This window comes from Cervus elaphus, chromosome 33 (assembly GCF_910594005.1).
Source record: "Cervus elaphus chromosome 33, mCerEla1.1, whole genome shotgun sequence".
Taxonomy (NCBI): domain Eukaryota; kingdom Metazoa; phylum Chordata; class Mammalia; order Artiodactyla; family Cervidae; genus Cervus; species Cervus elaphus.
The window spans coordinates 39,261,457-39,278,870 of NC_057847.1; the positions used below are offsets into that span (position 1 = coordinate 39,261,457).

At 33.5% G+C, this 17,414-nt stretch overlaps 1 protein-coding gene across 4 annotated transcripts in view; it reads right to left on the reverse strand.

Moving 5' to 3' along the window:
- Nucleotides 1-1,628: 1,628 nt before the first annotated feature.
- MARCHF7 (membrane associated ring-CH-type finger 7) overlaps nt 1,629-17,414 on the reverse strand; it is a 49,408-nt gene continuing 33,622 nt past the window's right edge. The window contains exons 6-11 of one of the 4 annotated variants that reach the window (XM_043894829.1): nt 16,329-16,498; nt 9,725-9,834; nt 7,026-7,139; nt 5,535-5,583; nt 4,813-4,872; nt 1,629-2,944 (exon numbers count right to left, since the gene is read on the reverse strand). In XM_043894829.1, coding sequence (XP_043750764.1) covers nt 2,886-2,944; nt 4,813-4,872; nt 5,535-5,583; nt 7,026-7,139; nt 9,725-9,834; nt 16,329-16,498 — 562 coding nt within the window. In that variant the 3' untranslated portion in view covers nt 1,629-2,885. Of the gene's footprint in view, nt 2,945-4,812; nt 4,999-5,534; nt 5,584-7,025; nt 7,140-9,724; nt 9,835-16,328; nt 16,499-17,414 lie in introns of all 4 variants that reach the window. The other 3 variants (XR_006339535.1, XM_043894830.1, XM_043894831.1) reach the window with 3 other exon arrangements.

Sequence of the window (17,414 nt, forward strand, 5' to 3'; positions counted from 1 at the left end):
AATACTTTTCATATGTAGAGACACTCTTTCAAGCTTGACCAGTGGCAACAAAATTATAGCTTGTGACACCTGTTTCCACTGGCCACCATGAAGCAGAATCATTCCTCATCACAATTAATGGCAGTTTTTTTTAAACAAGATGTGAATAACTCCAAAGTGATGATAACATATTTGACTGTCGTACTAAAGAAGAGATTTTATACTAGGTGTTACTACACAATTATGTTTTATAAGATTGAGATTTTGTGTTATTGACTGAGATGTCTATTTTACTGAGTATTAACAGGGCTATTAATCATGAACATTAGACTGGAATTCCTTCCTGCTTTTCTAACCAAAATTCTACCAGTCCTTTAAGAATTAAGACTAACTTTTTGTTCTTAAAACTTTCTATCACAAATCTTTACAATATGTATTTCAGTAGCCACCGGCCACATGTGGCAATTTAAAGTTCACTTCCTCAATTAACACTAGCCATATTTCAAATGCTCAGATCACATGCAGTTAGTAGCTACCATATTTGGCAATATTTCCATTACGATAGAAAGTTTCACTGAAAAATGATGTTCCAGTCTCCCGTTCCACTTCTATATAACTAATAATTTCTTCAGTTCATTTCAATAACTTCTACCTAATGACAGCTCTACCAAAATGGTTGTTCTAAGTGATTTGATTTTTCATGTTTGATTTCAAACAAGTCCTTAAAAGGCCCTGGTAATGCAGTGCTAAATCTTAATTTCCTTTATATATTTGAACATCTGTAACAGGCCTTTGTGTCTATTCATTGCTCAACAGATAACTGGATAATTCAAGTCGTATTTATTTTTAATATTAGTAATAACATAAGCATGCCTGTTTACACTCAGAATGTAAAAACTGCTTTTCTTCAAACATCTTGATTCTATCTAATAATGACAATGTAATTCTTAGCTTTGGTAGCTGTTGTTACCATCGTTTCTTTTAGTTACCATTTACTTTTAACATTTTATTAGAAATTTGTATTCTTAAAATTCTTAGGAATTTGAATATTGTATGGTCTCTATTTTGTTCAGAATCTAAAAAATGATAACCAATGAAAGATTTTTCTTAATTCACATTTACAGGTTATTAGAAGCTTATATAATATTGAAATACTAAGTAGTACTAACGAACTTAGGATACTATAAAGCTCAAGTCACTGGGGTCAGAGTCAGACATGACTGAAGTGACAGCAGCAGCAGCAGCAGCAAGACACTGTGTATCTCATTTAGCAGTTAATTTAGCAAAACTATAAATAAACTGTATGCATACCAATGGAATGTATTCTACCATTTACTTAAAATTTTTAAATAAAAAAATTTGTAGGTTAAGAAGACATTACATTTTCATACTGAGTTTTATTAAAAGCATAAATGTTTTGAATTCAAAGCAAAGACCTGTAGTATAGATACTGATACTGGCATCCTTAAATTTCGCATACCTGCTTTAAGGAAGGTAATGCAAAGATAACAGGCAGAAGTTGAGCAAATGGTTTTTTAGAAACAGTTATTTTCATATAAAATGGAATTTGAAACTGTAAGATTCTTGGCTATAACATTTGAAGGCTTCTTTGAGCACCAGTTTAAAAGGAAACATTTCAAACTATAAAGTAAATCAGTATGCACTTTATTTCAAGCCAAAGTTTTACATTAAGACCAACAGTCTGACTGAAAATAAGCAAACTGCTGATTCACATTTGGGAAATTACATAGTTTCTATTTAGATTCTGAAAAAGTAGTCTGACAGACTTTATTTAACCTGAAACCACCTGAAGGCATTTAAAAGTGTATCTTAAGGGTGCTGATGAAGAAAATATACAGTGTTATGGATGTATACACAACTCAGGACCACAGTGTACATCTAGTCATGGTGAATAGGTAAATGTTCATCTCTTCTCTAAAGGTAGTGAAAAATATTAAGTCATCAAATAAATGTTTAGAATTACCAAGGAACAGTTAAAAACAGCCAGGATCCAAACAGGTTATTTATATCATATTTATCTATAAAGAAGTGACAACACTAAAAAACACATTGAAAACCAGTGTTTTAAACTCTCAATGTGGGCCTTAAAAGTATCTCATTAACTTGAGATTGCAATAATTTTTTTAAAACCAAACAGCATTTGGCTAGCAATTCTGATATAATTTACAGCTGCAATATTCCTAAGAGGAATATCTACATACTACATACTATGGTCTATCAAATATAATCTGCATTTTCCAAATCAATACAAAAATTTATCCATCATTTGTACACTTTATTTTAATATACTTTTTTAGAAAATTAATTTTACTGCTAAGTGAATTTAGAATTCAAATTAAATTTGGAAACCTAATATAATGCTCTTAACTTTCTCCCCATTTTTTTTAAACACTGGAAGCAAATGATTATAAAACTGAGACTGCAACTTAAGGCATTTAAAAATAAAAATAATTAGGTGCCATCTGGCAATTTATTTTGAAAGCCTATTTTGTCCCACTTTTACCACTAACAAGAGACCAAAACACCAACCTTTCTTCATAAATATAACTACACTAATCAGAACACAGAAAAGGGTTGTCAACATTGCTTATTTAAAACAAGGGTAACACTTTCCCCACTCATTAAAAGAAAAATACTTTTACTTTTAATTACCAGTTTATAAACATTAGATTCACTGGCCATGTTAAAGGTCCAGCAGAATTTTAACTCAGTAACACTTGAGAATGAACATATATATACATGCATAATGTGTATATATGAATATATATATATTCATTCTATAGAGATAATATATTCAACAGACATTTCCCCACAAAATTAACTCATACTTAATTGCCAGTTTTAATAACACTTGTTCACAGATCATCCATTTGTCTTATATGAAGTTAGGCAATATCAAATGTTCTGTTATGGTCTCCATCTTCTTCTGAATCATCTTCTGAAGCTGTTGAAAGAAAACAGGATTATCAAGAATGATTTTAAGGGGGATGAGAATGGAAGTGTAAGTATGAAGCCAGAACAGCAATGATTTATAAAACAAAAATCCCAATTTATTATATACTGTTTGGTCAAAATGATAAATTATGATGACTGCATGAGGGTAGTTTGTAGCCACAGTGCCCCCACCCCCACAACTTTTTGTTACGTTAGTTTTTATTAAAATGAAAATGTTTTAAAATGTGGTTCAAGAACATCTAAAAAGTTCCTGAGATCAGTTTGTGTCCGTAACAGCTAATGATACACTAGACAAAGAGTAAACTTTAGGCAAGTGCTCTCACACACCTGAGGAGAATCTGGCTTATTACCGCTGCATGTTTGATGTATCCGATGAGAATGAAAAAAAAAAATGTACATAGAAATAGAATAATAGGTTATGGGTGTTCTTGCAATTTACACCAGAGCTATGTCTATACAATGCCAAGAAAGTTCTATTTAGTCAAAAAAGCTTTATATAGATACAGCCTAAGTTAAAATAATTGGATTTAGTAGAAACCTTTTGTTGAGAGTATTTCTATGCCTCCATGTTGTCAAAGACTCATCACTCTTGCAACAGTTCTGACCTCAATTTATTTTAGAGTCATTAGTAGCTCAAGAGTTTAATAGAAAACATTCTTGAATGTCTTAGGACATATTAAGTGTAAGACTGTATAAAGTGCATGTGAAGGAAAATGGAAATACACTAACATCTAACCAGCATTTCCCCTATTATCAAGAGCAGAAAAGATAAATGTATACTCTTCTTGTATTTAATACTGGACAGTTTAAGAGCACCCAGCAAATGCAATCAACAAGAAAAAAATCATGCAACATGTATAGATGAAACTTAAGTCTCCATATATTTACCTTGCAGAAATTTTAAATTCATTTTAAATAAATGGTACCAAGCATATACTTAATTAGCTCATGAGGAGTAAAATCCTACACTTAAGTTTTATATATATCATGGAGAAATGTCAAACTAAAAAATAAAATAGTTTTTCAGAGAACTTCTGTTTTCTACTGGATTAACTCTACAGAAGAAAATTCAGTGAAAACCAGTTTTCAGAATATATTAGTACTCTGGTATTTAGAAGTCAACTAGTAACATCCACAACATCTTTCACCCTGAGTTTGGATATACATATTTCAACTCCATCTTTTCCCTCTCATTCACATGCTTAAAAAACTAAATTCTAAATAGGAACATTAGTAAAAAAAAAAAATAAACAGCAATCAGGGGTAAATGTACACTGCAATAGATTACTCTCATCACATTTGACAAAATATAAATTATAACTTACAAAAAAGAGAGAGATCTTTGTATTAGCCAATATGATGGACCTGAACTAAGAAGGTATGAAGGAAAAAAAGATTTACACTCAATGAAGTCCCACTTTTGTTATACCATTTTGATTCCTTTACATACCATTTCCACACATACTAACCAAAATTGTGAAACTGTATCACCTAACTGCAGCTCTAAATCCTTTTAAAACTTAAAATTGTAGAAACTCAATGACAAAAACCCATGCCTAAGAATATTCAAGGAATTAAAAAAAGGAGGATCAGGTCCTTCTGAAACCTTACTTCAAAGGATGCTAAATTTTGTCTAAAGGTAAAACATTACAGAGACTACATATAATAGTCCATGTATTTTAAAGGTGAGTATAGAGGATAATCAACTGGAGAAAACATATTTAAAACACTTCAAAGAGTGTACTGGAATCTGATCATGGGGAGTGCCAATTGCTTTGGGTAAAAAAGCACAATAGCTAAGTAGGGTAATCCTGGATTCCCAAGAACTGTTCCAGAGCCACCAATATCTGTGCCCACCTGGTATGAAGCACCCTGGAGATTGTAGGACTTTGAGAAGAGGGTTAGCTGTGCAGATGCCTGTAAAGATTTGGGCATTAAGTGCCTTCACAAAGGAGCCCAGGCAGAAGTCCTAAAGCTGGAACGTGATCTTAAGAGATTGGAGCTGCTGGCGTAGCTGGCTGCCTATTAAAGGTCCATGAGGACCTGAACAAGGAGCAAAAAACAAAACAAAACAAAAAAAAAACAACAAAAAAACTATGGCTTCTGTTAGGGACTCAGAATTAGGACTCTTTCACTCCTATTTTCCTGGAACTGTATATAAACCCAGGGAACACCTTTTATGATCTAACAAAGCTAAATAACAAAATTTCATACACAAAAAATCTAACCAATTAAGTGTGTTTTGATTAGTAGTTAAACATGTCTTTTTAAAAAAAGTGTTAACAGAAGTGTTAAAATTAAGGTGATTAAATATGTATTTTTATTTTAAATAAAAGCAAAATACTGATGGTTAAAATAACATCCTTTTATACATTAAAATTAATGCAATTTAAAACATATGCTATTAAACTAACGTCAGTTGCCCAACACATCTTTCCCAAATCAATTATTCTGGTATTATTAAGCCTATAAATGAAGCTCTAATTTGGTAGAAAGAGTATATATACTTGGGTTTTGCTCTATGGGTTTAATTTGCAAAAGTAAATTCAACAAGTCTGGGGAGGGGAAATTCCACCTACTTTCGAGATCTTCCATATGTGCCTGAAGAGTTCTTGCAAGGTTAATAAACTAGAAACAATGCAGAGAGAAATACAGTAGTTTAAATGTAGCAAATGGATCTAGCGAGAATCAGTATAAGAGGTTCAGTTCTACTTAAAAATCAAACATAATTTTAAGCCTTTAAATAGGGGGGGTCTTTCATCCCCTACATCAAAAATTACAAGCTTTTAATGATATGACTTTTAAAAACATCTCATATATCATTATCAGTTATGCAGAAATCATGTATTAATCATATAGAAACTGGGAGCAATAACAATAATCTTATTCAATGAATACCATTGTGTTCTTGCATAAATATAACACTTCCAAAAACTATGGAGAAAATTAATCCTTTGCAATTTGGAACCAAATGATTGTTAGTGGTCAATTAAAAAATATAAATCAATTTTTTTCCTGCCTAGAAATATGACATATGATTCTGTACTTTAAATGTATGTACCTTTTACAAAGGCATGAATTCAACAGATATTAATTTATATGGTTCATTTATTGTGAAGAGACAAGTTGCCTTTCTAGAAATCAAGAGATCTTTGCTCAAATTCTGAAAGCTTTTGAGAGTTCCTTCTCTTTTCTCTGAATGATAAAAATTAACAATTGGCTAGTAGGAATAATGTTTACATGATTACAAAAAATGTTCTATCCATATACACTGAATTTGTTATTTGATAATTTTCAAAATATAACAGAAACGTTATACCTTACCATAAACTCTACTAAATTTTTATCACCGAGAACATTTATATAAAAAAACTGTTTGAAGGATATATTTATGAAGACATTTCAAGAATCAGGTGTTCAGAATGCTACTGTAATGAGATGTAGACTCTAGTCCCTGCTACATAAAATGGCAAGGCAGTAGAGTATAAATTTCCATAACAGTACCATTTAATTAAAAATACCTAACAAACAACTTTCTTACGTGTTAAACTAAGGCAATAGTGTACAGAGTAAACACCAAATAGTCCAAATTGTAAGTAGTTTGAAATACAGATGCTTAAAAACTACTAGAGTGGAAAAAAAAAAAAACCTACTAGAGTGGTAATCTTTTACAGGATAGTAATGAATAAAATGAAGTTAATTTCCCATACTCTTTCAGTTTTTGGAGTTCAGTATCAAGTTTCTAAGTTATAACACTGAGTTTTGTTTTTAAATTAAAAAGGGCATTTTCCTTTGTACTTCCAAGTCCCTGTTTCTCACTGACATATATTCCAATTAACTTCAAGAGCTAGAAAATTTCTTCTTTTTTAAAACAACTTTATGAAAAAAATTATGCTTCTTGATAAAGACAGTAATTTCTATTAAAATTACAATACCTTTATTTTTAAAAAAGCTTTTAATATAGGAACTTCCCAAAGGAAATAGTGTGTGAACATATAAAACAATCTGCCTTCCAATGCAAACAATGGTGCATCACGTCCTCCCGTCCCCCCTGCTCCCAGGTTACTTACTCGGACACGTGTGCTTGGTTCATTCGTATTTCCCATCATATCAGAAAAGCTTTGTTCGCACAAGTGCAATAACACAACTAGGTAGAGACCAGAGCTGATAAACTCATACTCAGCCTTCAAGAGGGAAGCAAATGAGAAAAAGAAGATATATGGAGAATGAAAAATTAATAGACAAGAGACTGACATTCATATACTGATAAACTAGAGGAAATGTATTCATATCCAGTTCTTAGAGATATAGCACCATCTATTAAATCAAGAAATAGCCTCCATAATATCATAATTGTACTAATGCTGTAAGTGATATAAATAGGTGTATGAATATCCTCTTTATTTAATTCAGTCTTCTGTTATGTAATGACTTATATATGAAAGTGGGGCTTTTAACTCATTTGAGGGCAGAATGAATGATCTAGTTCTATAAAGCACCTAACAGATTTTATTACTACAAATGGCTATAAATGTTTACCTAAAAATTACCATTTCATGTATAGCTATGTATCAATACATGCAAATAAAACCTATTCAAATCAGTCAAACACTTATTACATAATATAATTAACTTTAAGGCAACAGTAAATATAAAAATAAAGGTAACAGAGTAACTGTTCCTTGGATGATTCACATAGAAATTTTTAGTGGGTAAAAACTGTCCTTTGGTTCAAAATTATTGTTCTGAAGCTAACAATACAAGTCATGAATATAGTGTTATTAAAAATCTAAACTATGCTGTAATTTTTATACAGCAATCTAAATTGTACTATTTTTGGTAATTAACTCATCTGATGTTAAGAGCTATATGTCCTTAGTTACCAACTTCAGCAACTACCTGTTCTCATATTCCACAGAGGATTCGAAAAATCTGAAACTGATTTAAAAACTGTCTTTACATCCATCACTTCTTACTTTTATTTTTTACTTAAAAGGAAATTTATGTCCAGATTTTTTTTTAATTTTAATATTTATCACCTTGAAAAAAATGAAGCCACTGGATGAGGAAATAAACTGTATTAAACTAGTTATTTAAAATGATAGTTCTTAGGCCCCCAGAATCCAAGATTTACACACAACAAAGAAGTTAAAAGTCAGGAAGCTTAATCAAGACTGTCATTGTTTGTACTCCACCTAACATTTTCTCACACTTATAAATTATTTAAGATTGTGGGCCATTCAATCCTTGGAGAACCATGAAAACATTCCTGGTTGAAATGAAATGCCAAAATACCAGCTTTCAGAGACATGATGGAGCACCTAGAGAAGGAAGGACAGCAGGAGAAAACCATCCTTTGAAACCTACTCTCATTTTGAGAAGATTAAAAAAAAATTTCTTTCCATCATTCTACCTTTACCTACTCTTTCCCTTGTTCTTTAAAATACCAATGCTCAGCTATCCAGAGAGATTCCTTGGGGATTTAAGACAATTCCTTGCTGAAAATAGTATTTTCTTTGGACAACTGGCTCATTAAAGAATAAAATAAACTAGGGTAAGTAGCATCTGTGCTGCATCAATTGCCCAGAGTTGCATTAATTGACTCTTAACCTGGATTGAAGTAATACGCTTCAAAGGATCTGAAAATCCTTTAACTCATATACAAATTGCGTGAATCTGTATATTTTATTGTGTGGTCTTAATCAGATTTTACAAAGGGTATTCATTATTCCTACATTTTAACAGTAAAGGGTATCCATACAGGATTATGTTGCTTGATTCCACTTATGATTTTTATGTTTATGTGAAATTTACCTCAATCAAAAAAAGGGGGTGTCCATTACTCCTTTATTTATAAAGTGTTTTTCAAGCATTTATACATTCTACCACCATCATATCTCTTTTTATAATGAATATGCTAAGCATACTTGGATAGTATGGCTCTTGAGTCAACCCTGTAATCTCCCTGAACATCTTTTTGCCCCTAGAATTTTCCTTTGGCAGGGAGAAAGGGAGGAAATACTGAGCTCTTCATTCTCCCTAAACATATCAAAATTTTTTAAAAGTTTAAAGCTCCAAAAAATAAAAATTAGTGACCAAGTCAATTCTCAGAATAATTATCAATACACATTAAGAAATTCTGAGAAATGAGAATATCTGAAAAACTTTTGAATAAGATTGGATATTATTCATTACATAAACAGACTAAAATGACAAATACTAAAAGAAAGAGGTTTATAAACAGTGTGAACTTGGAATAAAAGATTTCATAAGATTCGTAAGTATTCAGTATAAAGTTGCAGGTAGCAATAAGGACAGTGGAGGGAACTAGGAGAGCAGAACATGGGGTGGGGGTGGGGCAGACAGGAACATAAAAAACTACTTCTAACATTAAAAAAAGAAACAGGATGTAGATCCAGGGCTAGGTGTTTCAATCACGTTCCAGGACTGAGGCATTCACAACTGAGACAGCTCTGGGGAGTTAAGATTAGGATGCCTATCTGGGGACCACTTTCCTAAGCCTTTATTTTCAGGTTTATTTAGGAACCATATAATACATTTTACCTTAATAATTTAAAACTTGTGACTTGCTTTTTTTGCCCTTCATTTTCAAAAGTTATAGGAAAGTAAAGAAAAGTACTTAATGCAGTAAAAGAAAATTACGTTACTATTTTAATGTAGGTTTTCAGATCATGATTTAATCTTTTCTTCAAGAGTTGTCCTTTAAGCACAGAATAGACACTTACCAAATTAGGCAAAATATACTAACTTGTTCATTTGCACGAGCTCTATGTAGTTCATGAATATCAAAATCCTCCAGGTTAAGCTGCAACTTCTCTTTACAGAGTTCACAGGTGGTTACAGCCTCTAGTGAAGAACCTGGTAAAAAAAAAAATCACAAGTAAAACTTAATTTTGCTATGTCTCCACAAAACATTTTTCCTTGTGGGTTTTAAGCTTAGAATATAGAAAACTAAAAGGAAGGAAGGAAGAGATAGCAGAGAGACTGTACTACCATCATAAACCAGTAACGTTTCCTAAAATAGCAATTAGTAACACCTGATGTGCATGTCCTATTCTTGTGGAACCTAAGCCTCCACCTTGTGTTTATTTTCCCATCCCACATACTCATATATTTTGACGTGGGACGCTGACAATGGAATATTATCTGTACTTCCTACTTCCTCTTTAAGTACTCTGACAAGATGCCATAAAGGTTTGAGTTCAGTTCACTCACTCAGTCGTGTCTGACTCTTTGCGACCCTATGGACTGCAGCACGCCAGGCTTCCCTGTCCATCTCCAACTCCTGGAACTTGCTCAAACTCATGTGCGTTGAGTTGGTGATGCCATCCAACCATTTCATCCTCTGTCGTCCCCTTCTTTTCCTGCTCTCAATCTTTCCCAGCATCAGGGTCTTTTTCAAGGAGTCAGTTCTTTGCATCAGGTGCCCAAAGTACTGGAATTTCAGCTTTAGCATCAGTCCTTCCAATGAATATTCAGGACTGATTTCCTTTAGGATGAACTGGTTGGGTCTCCTTGCAATCCAAGGGACTCAAGAATCTTCTCCAATACCACAGTTCAAAAACATCAATTTTTTGGCACCCAGATTTCTTTATAGTCCCAACTCTCACATCCATACACGACTACGGGAAAAACCATAACTTTGACTAGATGGATCTTTGTTGCTAATGTCTCTGCTTTTTAATATGCTGTCTAGGTTGGTCATCACTTTTCTTCTAAGAAAATATAGTCTGTCACTGTTTCCATTGTTTCCTCATCTATTTGCCATGAAGTAATGGGACCAGATGCCATAAAAACATGGTATCTAAAACAACTAGTTACATAGACCTAGGCCAGTATCTTTGATGTGATAACATACACTAAGACTCTGTGGTCTAAGAAATGTGTCTTCCCTATAACACAGGAGACAAAGAAAGGGATCCACTCTTCTTCAGATAAAATCAGCTCCCCTCGGCCATAAAATGAAGTCCTGATACGTGGTACAGCTGCTAAGTAAAATAAGACACAGATAATAAGATACAAAAGATAATAAGATAAGATACAAAAAGTCCCCAAATATTGTATGATTTCATTTATATGAAATACGTAGAATAAGCAAATTCAGAGAGAAAGGAGACCAGAATTTACCAGGGGCTTGGGAAGAGGGTGAGAAGGGTGTTAGTGCCTAATAGATATAGAATTTCTGTTTTGGATGACTTAATAAAAGTTATGTAAATAAACAGTGGTGATGCTTACACAATATTCTAAATCTACTTAATGCCACTGAATTATACACTAAATAATGGTTAAAAGGGCAAATTTTATGTTCTATATATTTTACCATAATTAAATACAATTCCTTCTGTCCTATATGCACTCAACATTTGGTTACTCCTAAGGTTCTGGCTCCAATTAAGTCCAGTCTTGTTTAATTAAACATCTAGCCCTTTTCCTCCTTGTGTTTATTTTTAGACAGGATTTTAAAATGAAAAACTGTCCTAAAAACTAGAATAAGTCATATGCATAATAAAGATTTAGATTCAATTTAACATTTGTTGAGTGCTTGTTATGTGCCAAAAAAATATTAGAAGTTCTAGACACTAAGAAAGAAAGTAGTCACTCTTGTCTTGTAGAGCTCATAAACTCTGAGAATTAGTGTTATTTAATAACAATTCTTTAAATAATAAAAATTTAGCATAAAGTCTAAGATAATAGTAGTAGTAACTTACATGCATTTTCTAAAAACAGCTGAAAGGAAAATGAATGAGGTAGTAACATGTTTATGTCATCTCAAGATGAGCTGGAATGAAACTGCAAAAGACATTTCTATTTATCAAGTATGTGAATAATTTGTGAATAATGTGAATAATAATCGATTTGCTTTTCAGAAGTCAAGCACACTTGAAAGTGTTGAAATTAAAATGCATTCATAATATTTTCTTAATCATTAAAAAATAGTATATTACTGGAATATACTACACTCACGATGGAGAATATAAAAAATGTGAAACTTCAGAAGGTTTTCTCTTATTAAGACATTTATTCTTTGAATCAAAAGCAGGAAAAGTATGATGATCATAAAATATGGACACTGGATGCAACTTAATAAAGGTCTTTCACATCTTAAGGCTTCGTGTTTCTCTTCTATGGAAAAAGTGACATAAAGAAGTTGTCATAAAGGCCGTATGCAGCTTGGAAGAACCATTTATCCTTGCAATCTTTAATCCAGGACACCCCTCAGGTGTCCTTCATATCCCATCTCATTCAGTAGGCCCTACCTACATTTGCCTAAGCTTATATTAAACTTATTCTATTCATCTTTGAACATCCTCAGAGTTTTTAACAGTCTATATATAGCAGCTGCTTAAATGTTTAAACGAAATCTCAGAATGAAATCAGAAATCAGAATGAATCATCTACCAGATGCGGTCTTCACATAAATGAGAAAGCCTTGTGAAAACTTAACAGGAAGGTTCAGTTCTTGAGATCTTAACATTCATCACCATGAATACTTATCATTACCTTTAAAACCTATTTAATTACTTACTGTGAGCCCAATCCTGTGAGAAACTATTCATAAACATCATCTCATTTGATCTTAACAACAAACTATTCCTCAATTTGATTCTTGATGGAACTGAGGCCCAGCCCCAGACCTACTTAACATTCAAGAATGTTTAGAAATTGGATTTAAGGAATTTCTGTTTTTAAAACATAGATGGGTAATTCTGATCAGCAACCAGAATTGAGAACCAAAGTTAAGAGACTTACTCAAAATCCTATAGTTAAGTGTTGGGGAGTCATTATTCCAACCTAAAGCATGTCTAACTCTCAAAAGCCAATGTTCTTAAATAATATATTGTATTATCTGTTTTCCTATCTATACAATACTAACAGTCCTATTGCAAATATAATAGAAGGTGAGTCAAGGTGTTTTTCATTCTGGTAATAGCTAACATTTCTGGGCCCTTGCTAAGTGTCAAGAACCATGCTGAGCATTCATTTAAACTTATAACACCCCAGGGCAGTGCCTAATAGAGCCCACAAGGCTTTCATAACACCACACAGTCAAAAAGAGGCTGCTACAGGTAAGACTGGCCAATCCTACAGGTTTGGGACCAGGTTAGTTTAGAAAAAAAGATAACCCCCTACCCCAATGAGGCCTTTGCTATCTCGCTGCAGGAAGAAAAGTTTTCCACTAGACTCATCATCTCCAGTCTGAACAAGGTTACTCAAATTCCAACAGATCATTAACACTGAAATTAATACCATCGTACTTCACAACCTATTTGCCTGTCACCCAACTATCATCATCAGACCATCATTGCTACACAAGTATGTCCATTTATTACTATGATCTAATTTCCCACCCTACTAGTCATATTTCACTAGGTCCTCCTGGTACTCATCGCTAAACACAGGTAAATTCTTCTTAACCAATTTCCTTTATGAATCACCTGTTCAACTTCAAGACTGAACCACAGGGCCTCACAGACTGATAAAATATTCTTCTGCAATCATTTCCCCCCAACAGTCATTTGAATCTCAGGACCAAGAAATACGGATAGAGGTCCCTGATACCTACTGCTGTTTCGAAACTCAAAGTTCATCCTCATTAATTAATGACTTTAGCACCTATCTTCTTCACACAACTTATTTCTTGGTTATTTCCACATCTACAAAGACCACAATTGATTCTGACTTCCTCAACATCCTTGCTTCCAATATTACCGGTCACCACCTCAGCCACCCACTTTATGGTCATTAACCTTGACCTTGTCATTGCACTTTACAGCATTACTCCTAAAATCTGTAGGTTAAGCATCTCTTCTGTATACCTACAATTTTTCACTATTCTAGCTAACCTACTCTGGCAATTATCTTCAATGTCAATGAGATTCAGAAGACACAGATCCGACTTCTCACTATCTACTTCCTAATGTCTTTACTCCCTCTTTCGTGTCTAATTTCTAGACTCACTACAACCACATCCAACTTTAACTCCCTTCATCATTTTTTTGCCTGGCAAAGGTCTCAACCCCACTGAACTCAAATCCTTGTCTGTATCCAAGCATCTGAAAATTGCTTCTTAAAAATATACATGTATCCCAATTGCACTTTTAAGTCATATTCATGGCCACAGATTTTTATGGACACTAGTACTATCCGAAAACCCTGAAAGCATTTTAGAATGTTCTTTTCCTCACACATGAAAATTTCTTAACCCATCCCTTCCAACAGCTAAAGACCCTTATTAAGAAAGCATAGGCAGTTATATAGGAATTTAAGCACCTTCTCACCAAAGCAACACGCTTTGGTTAGAAATAATTCATATCTACACTAGCAAGTACCGTTTTCCTATTAAAAACTACCTATTCAACCTGTACTCTGGATCCCATCATCCTCTTCTCTTTTCATAAATTTTTCTCTTCACAGTATCTCTTGTTAAAAACGTACTCAAATTTTCTACCTTGAAAGCAAAAAACAAAAACATGTACCATGACCAGATGGTAGAAAACTCTCCAATTTCTACCCTATATCTCCAATTATCTTGACAGTAAAGTTTATTTTAAGAGGGTGTCTGTCTATGTTGCTGTTTCCCTAGTCTTAGCCCAATTTAGTAATACAATGACACCTCACCTCATCCCCTTTGCCAGCAATGAAGCTGCCAAGGGCATCCATGCTACTAAATTCCAGCTGTCATTTCTTTGTTCTTATCTCTCTATTCTGACTTCTTTGTGGTACCTGACAGGGTTGATTACATCCTCCTAGAACATGTTCTTCTTTTGGCTTGCACAACACTACATTTTCTCAGTTTTCTTTGTACCAGACTGAGGCTGCTCCTCAAATCTTCTCTGGTCCCACTAAATGTGTGGGTGCTTCAGAGCTCTGTTTTGGGTTCATTTTTTTGATATCTGCCCTTGCGCTAGTGACATTTACTCTCAAAGCTTAAAATACTATTTATGTGCTCATGATTCCCAAAACTGCAATTTTCAGCACTGAAACCCTTGAAACATCATGCTTGCTTTGCTAACTGCCCAGCTGACAATTCCATATCATTATCTAATAAACAGTTCATACACAATTATTTCAAAAACAGAACTCTTGGTTTCCTTTCCCAAATTTACTCTTTTCTCAGTCTTCTTTATTTTAATAAATGGTCCCACCATTTACTTAGTAGATCAAGGCAAAAAGTTACTTCTCTAATTGTTCTTTCTTCTTCACTCCACCACATCCAATCCATTTGCAAGTCCCATAGAATCTACTTTCAAAACATACTGGAATCATCTATTTCTACCACCACCACCACCACCTCTAGTACAATAAATTCCTAGTTGGTCACAATAGCTCCCTGCTTCTACTCGTCCCAATAAAATCCACTCTTCACAGAGCAGCCAAAATAGAAATAAGATCATTTCACTCCCCTGACCTTCAGTGGCTTCGTATAACACTTATAAAAATCTAAGCTTCTGACATTAGCTTTCAAAGTCCTAAATGAGCAAGCCTTTGCTCACCGCTCATATCTCAACTTTATCACCCCTGTCCTTTCCCACAAGTTATACTCCAGCCACACTTGGCCTTCATTCAGTTCCTCAAACACACCTAAGTCATTTCCACCTTAAAAGGCTCTGTGCTAGTTGTTCCGTGTGTTGGATGCTCTTCCTCTCATTCTAAAATAGCTAGTTCCTCTTCGTTCAAGTTTAAAATGCCCTCATCTCAACAAGATTTGAGAAGGAAATGGCAACCCACTTTAGTGTTCTTGCCTGGAGAATTCCAGGGATGGGGGAGCCTGGTGGGCTGCCGTCTACGGGGTCGCACAGGGTCGGACAAAACTGAAACGACTTAGCAGCAGCAGCATCTCAACAAGACATTCCTTTAACACATAATACCACCACCATGGGAGCAAGTTGCCTTGTCTGACTTGTTCTCTATATCCCATATCCAGAACGATGCCTGGCTCTGTAACAGCACTTAATAAACAAAGACTCCCTATAGTAATCCTACTGCTGCATAATAACATTAGAGAAAATAAATCTTTCTCAAGGACACATAGCTGCTAAATAGTAACAGTATTTCTTTGATTCAAAAGCATCTTACATGACATAAGGGTCACCAGCAATAACAAATCGCAGTTGAACTATACACATATAAAAGTAAATAGATTATATTCAGTAAATGAAATATAACACTACTATGCATTAGATTTATGAAGCAAAACTAATGCTTTAATGCTTATGCTTCACAAAATGACACTTTTGATAAGAGTATAAATTTGAATAAATTATAATCAGAATTGTTAACTGAAATGCATACATGCATGCATTTCTCAGAAAAAACTGTGAAAACAAAATACACAAACGGGTAAATCTTACCAGAGTTAATTTTGGCCTGTAACCACTTCTTCATACACTCTTGGTGGACATACTGTAAACTTCCTGTGCACTTGCACGGCTCTATCAGCAAGTTAGAGGATGATGCAGCTGCCATCTGACAAATTCTACATAAATCACCTTCTTCTTCTTCAGAGTCCTCTAAAAGGAGGCTGGAAAAGAAGGTATATTTCCTAAACAGAGCTATCAAAACTCATTCCTGGTTGGTCATTTCTAGTAATATATAATCCCAAAATATATCATGGTCTCTCTGGATAGAAAAAAGGCAAACAATAACAATAATAAATAACTATCAAGAAAAATACTTTCAACAAGAGTAAAAAATTTAATATTTTAAAAATAAATCAAATAGGCTACCCTATTACTTATCTTCAAACAATTTTAAGTAATTGTGTCCTTGTTACCACAGCTTAAGTTCCACAGCTTTCATAATTTATAAGTTTCGTTAAGATTTTAATTTCTGCAATATCACAGACTACTTCAATTCCAGTAGTATAAAGATAATGCACATATATACCCATTACTTTTGTCCCCTCAAAACTTTTAAGACAACTTTGATTAATTAAACATTGACTTGTGATTTTTCAATTTACATGTTAGTAGAATCAGGTTATGTTTAAACTGATAAACTTTTGTATTAAATCATAATAAAATCAAAACAATAGATTTTAAAATTTCTAATTTTCCCCACCCCCAGTAATGTTAGTAAATCATCCTCATTTCTTTAAGGTTAGGATTTTAAAGTGTGGAGCAGTTCCCATTAACCCACATCCTCTATTTCACAGGCCAACATGTACTGCTTATTTAAATGCAGAAATGATCATTATAGAACAAGTAATTATTTTGGTTAAAATCTGTCACCTTAGTCCACTGCTGACACAAAAAGGGTACTCAATAAGTTGATGATACAGAATACTAAACTTTAATTGAAATACAACCTGGATTATATGGGTTCCAAATGAGTTTAGCAAAAGATTTGTGGAAAGAGAAACAGATGTACTTTGAGGTGACTTCCATACCTAGGCTTAACCAGAGATATAACCTCAAGTATGAATCTTTGTTTTTTCT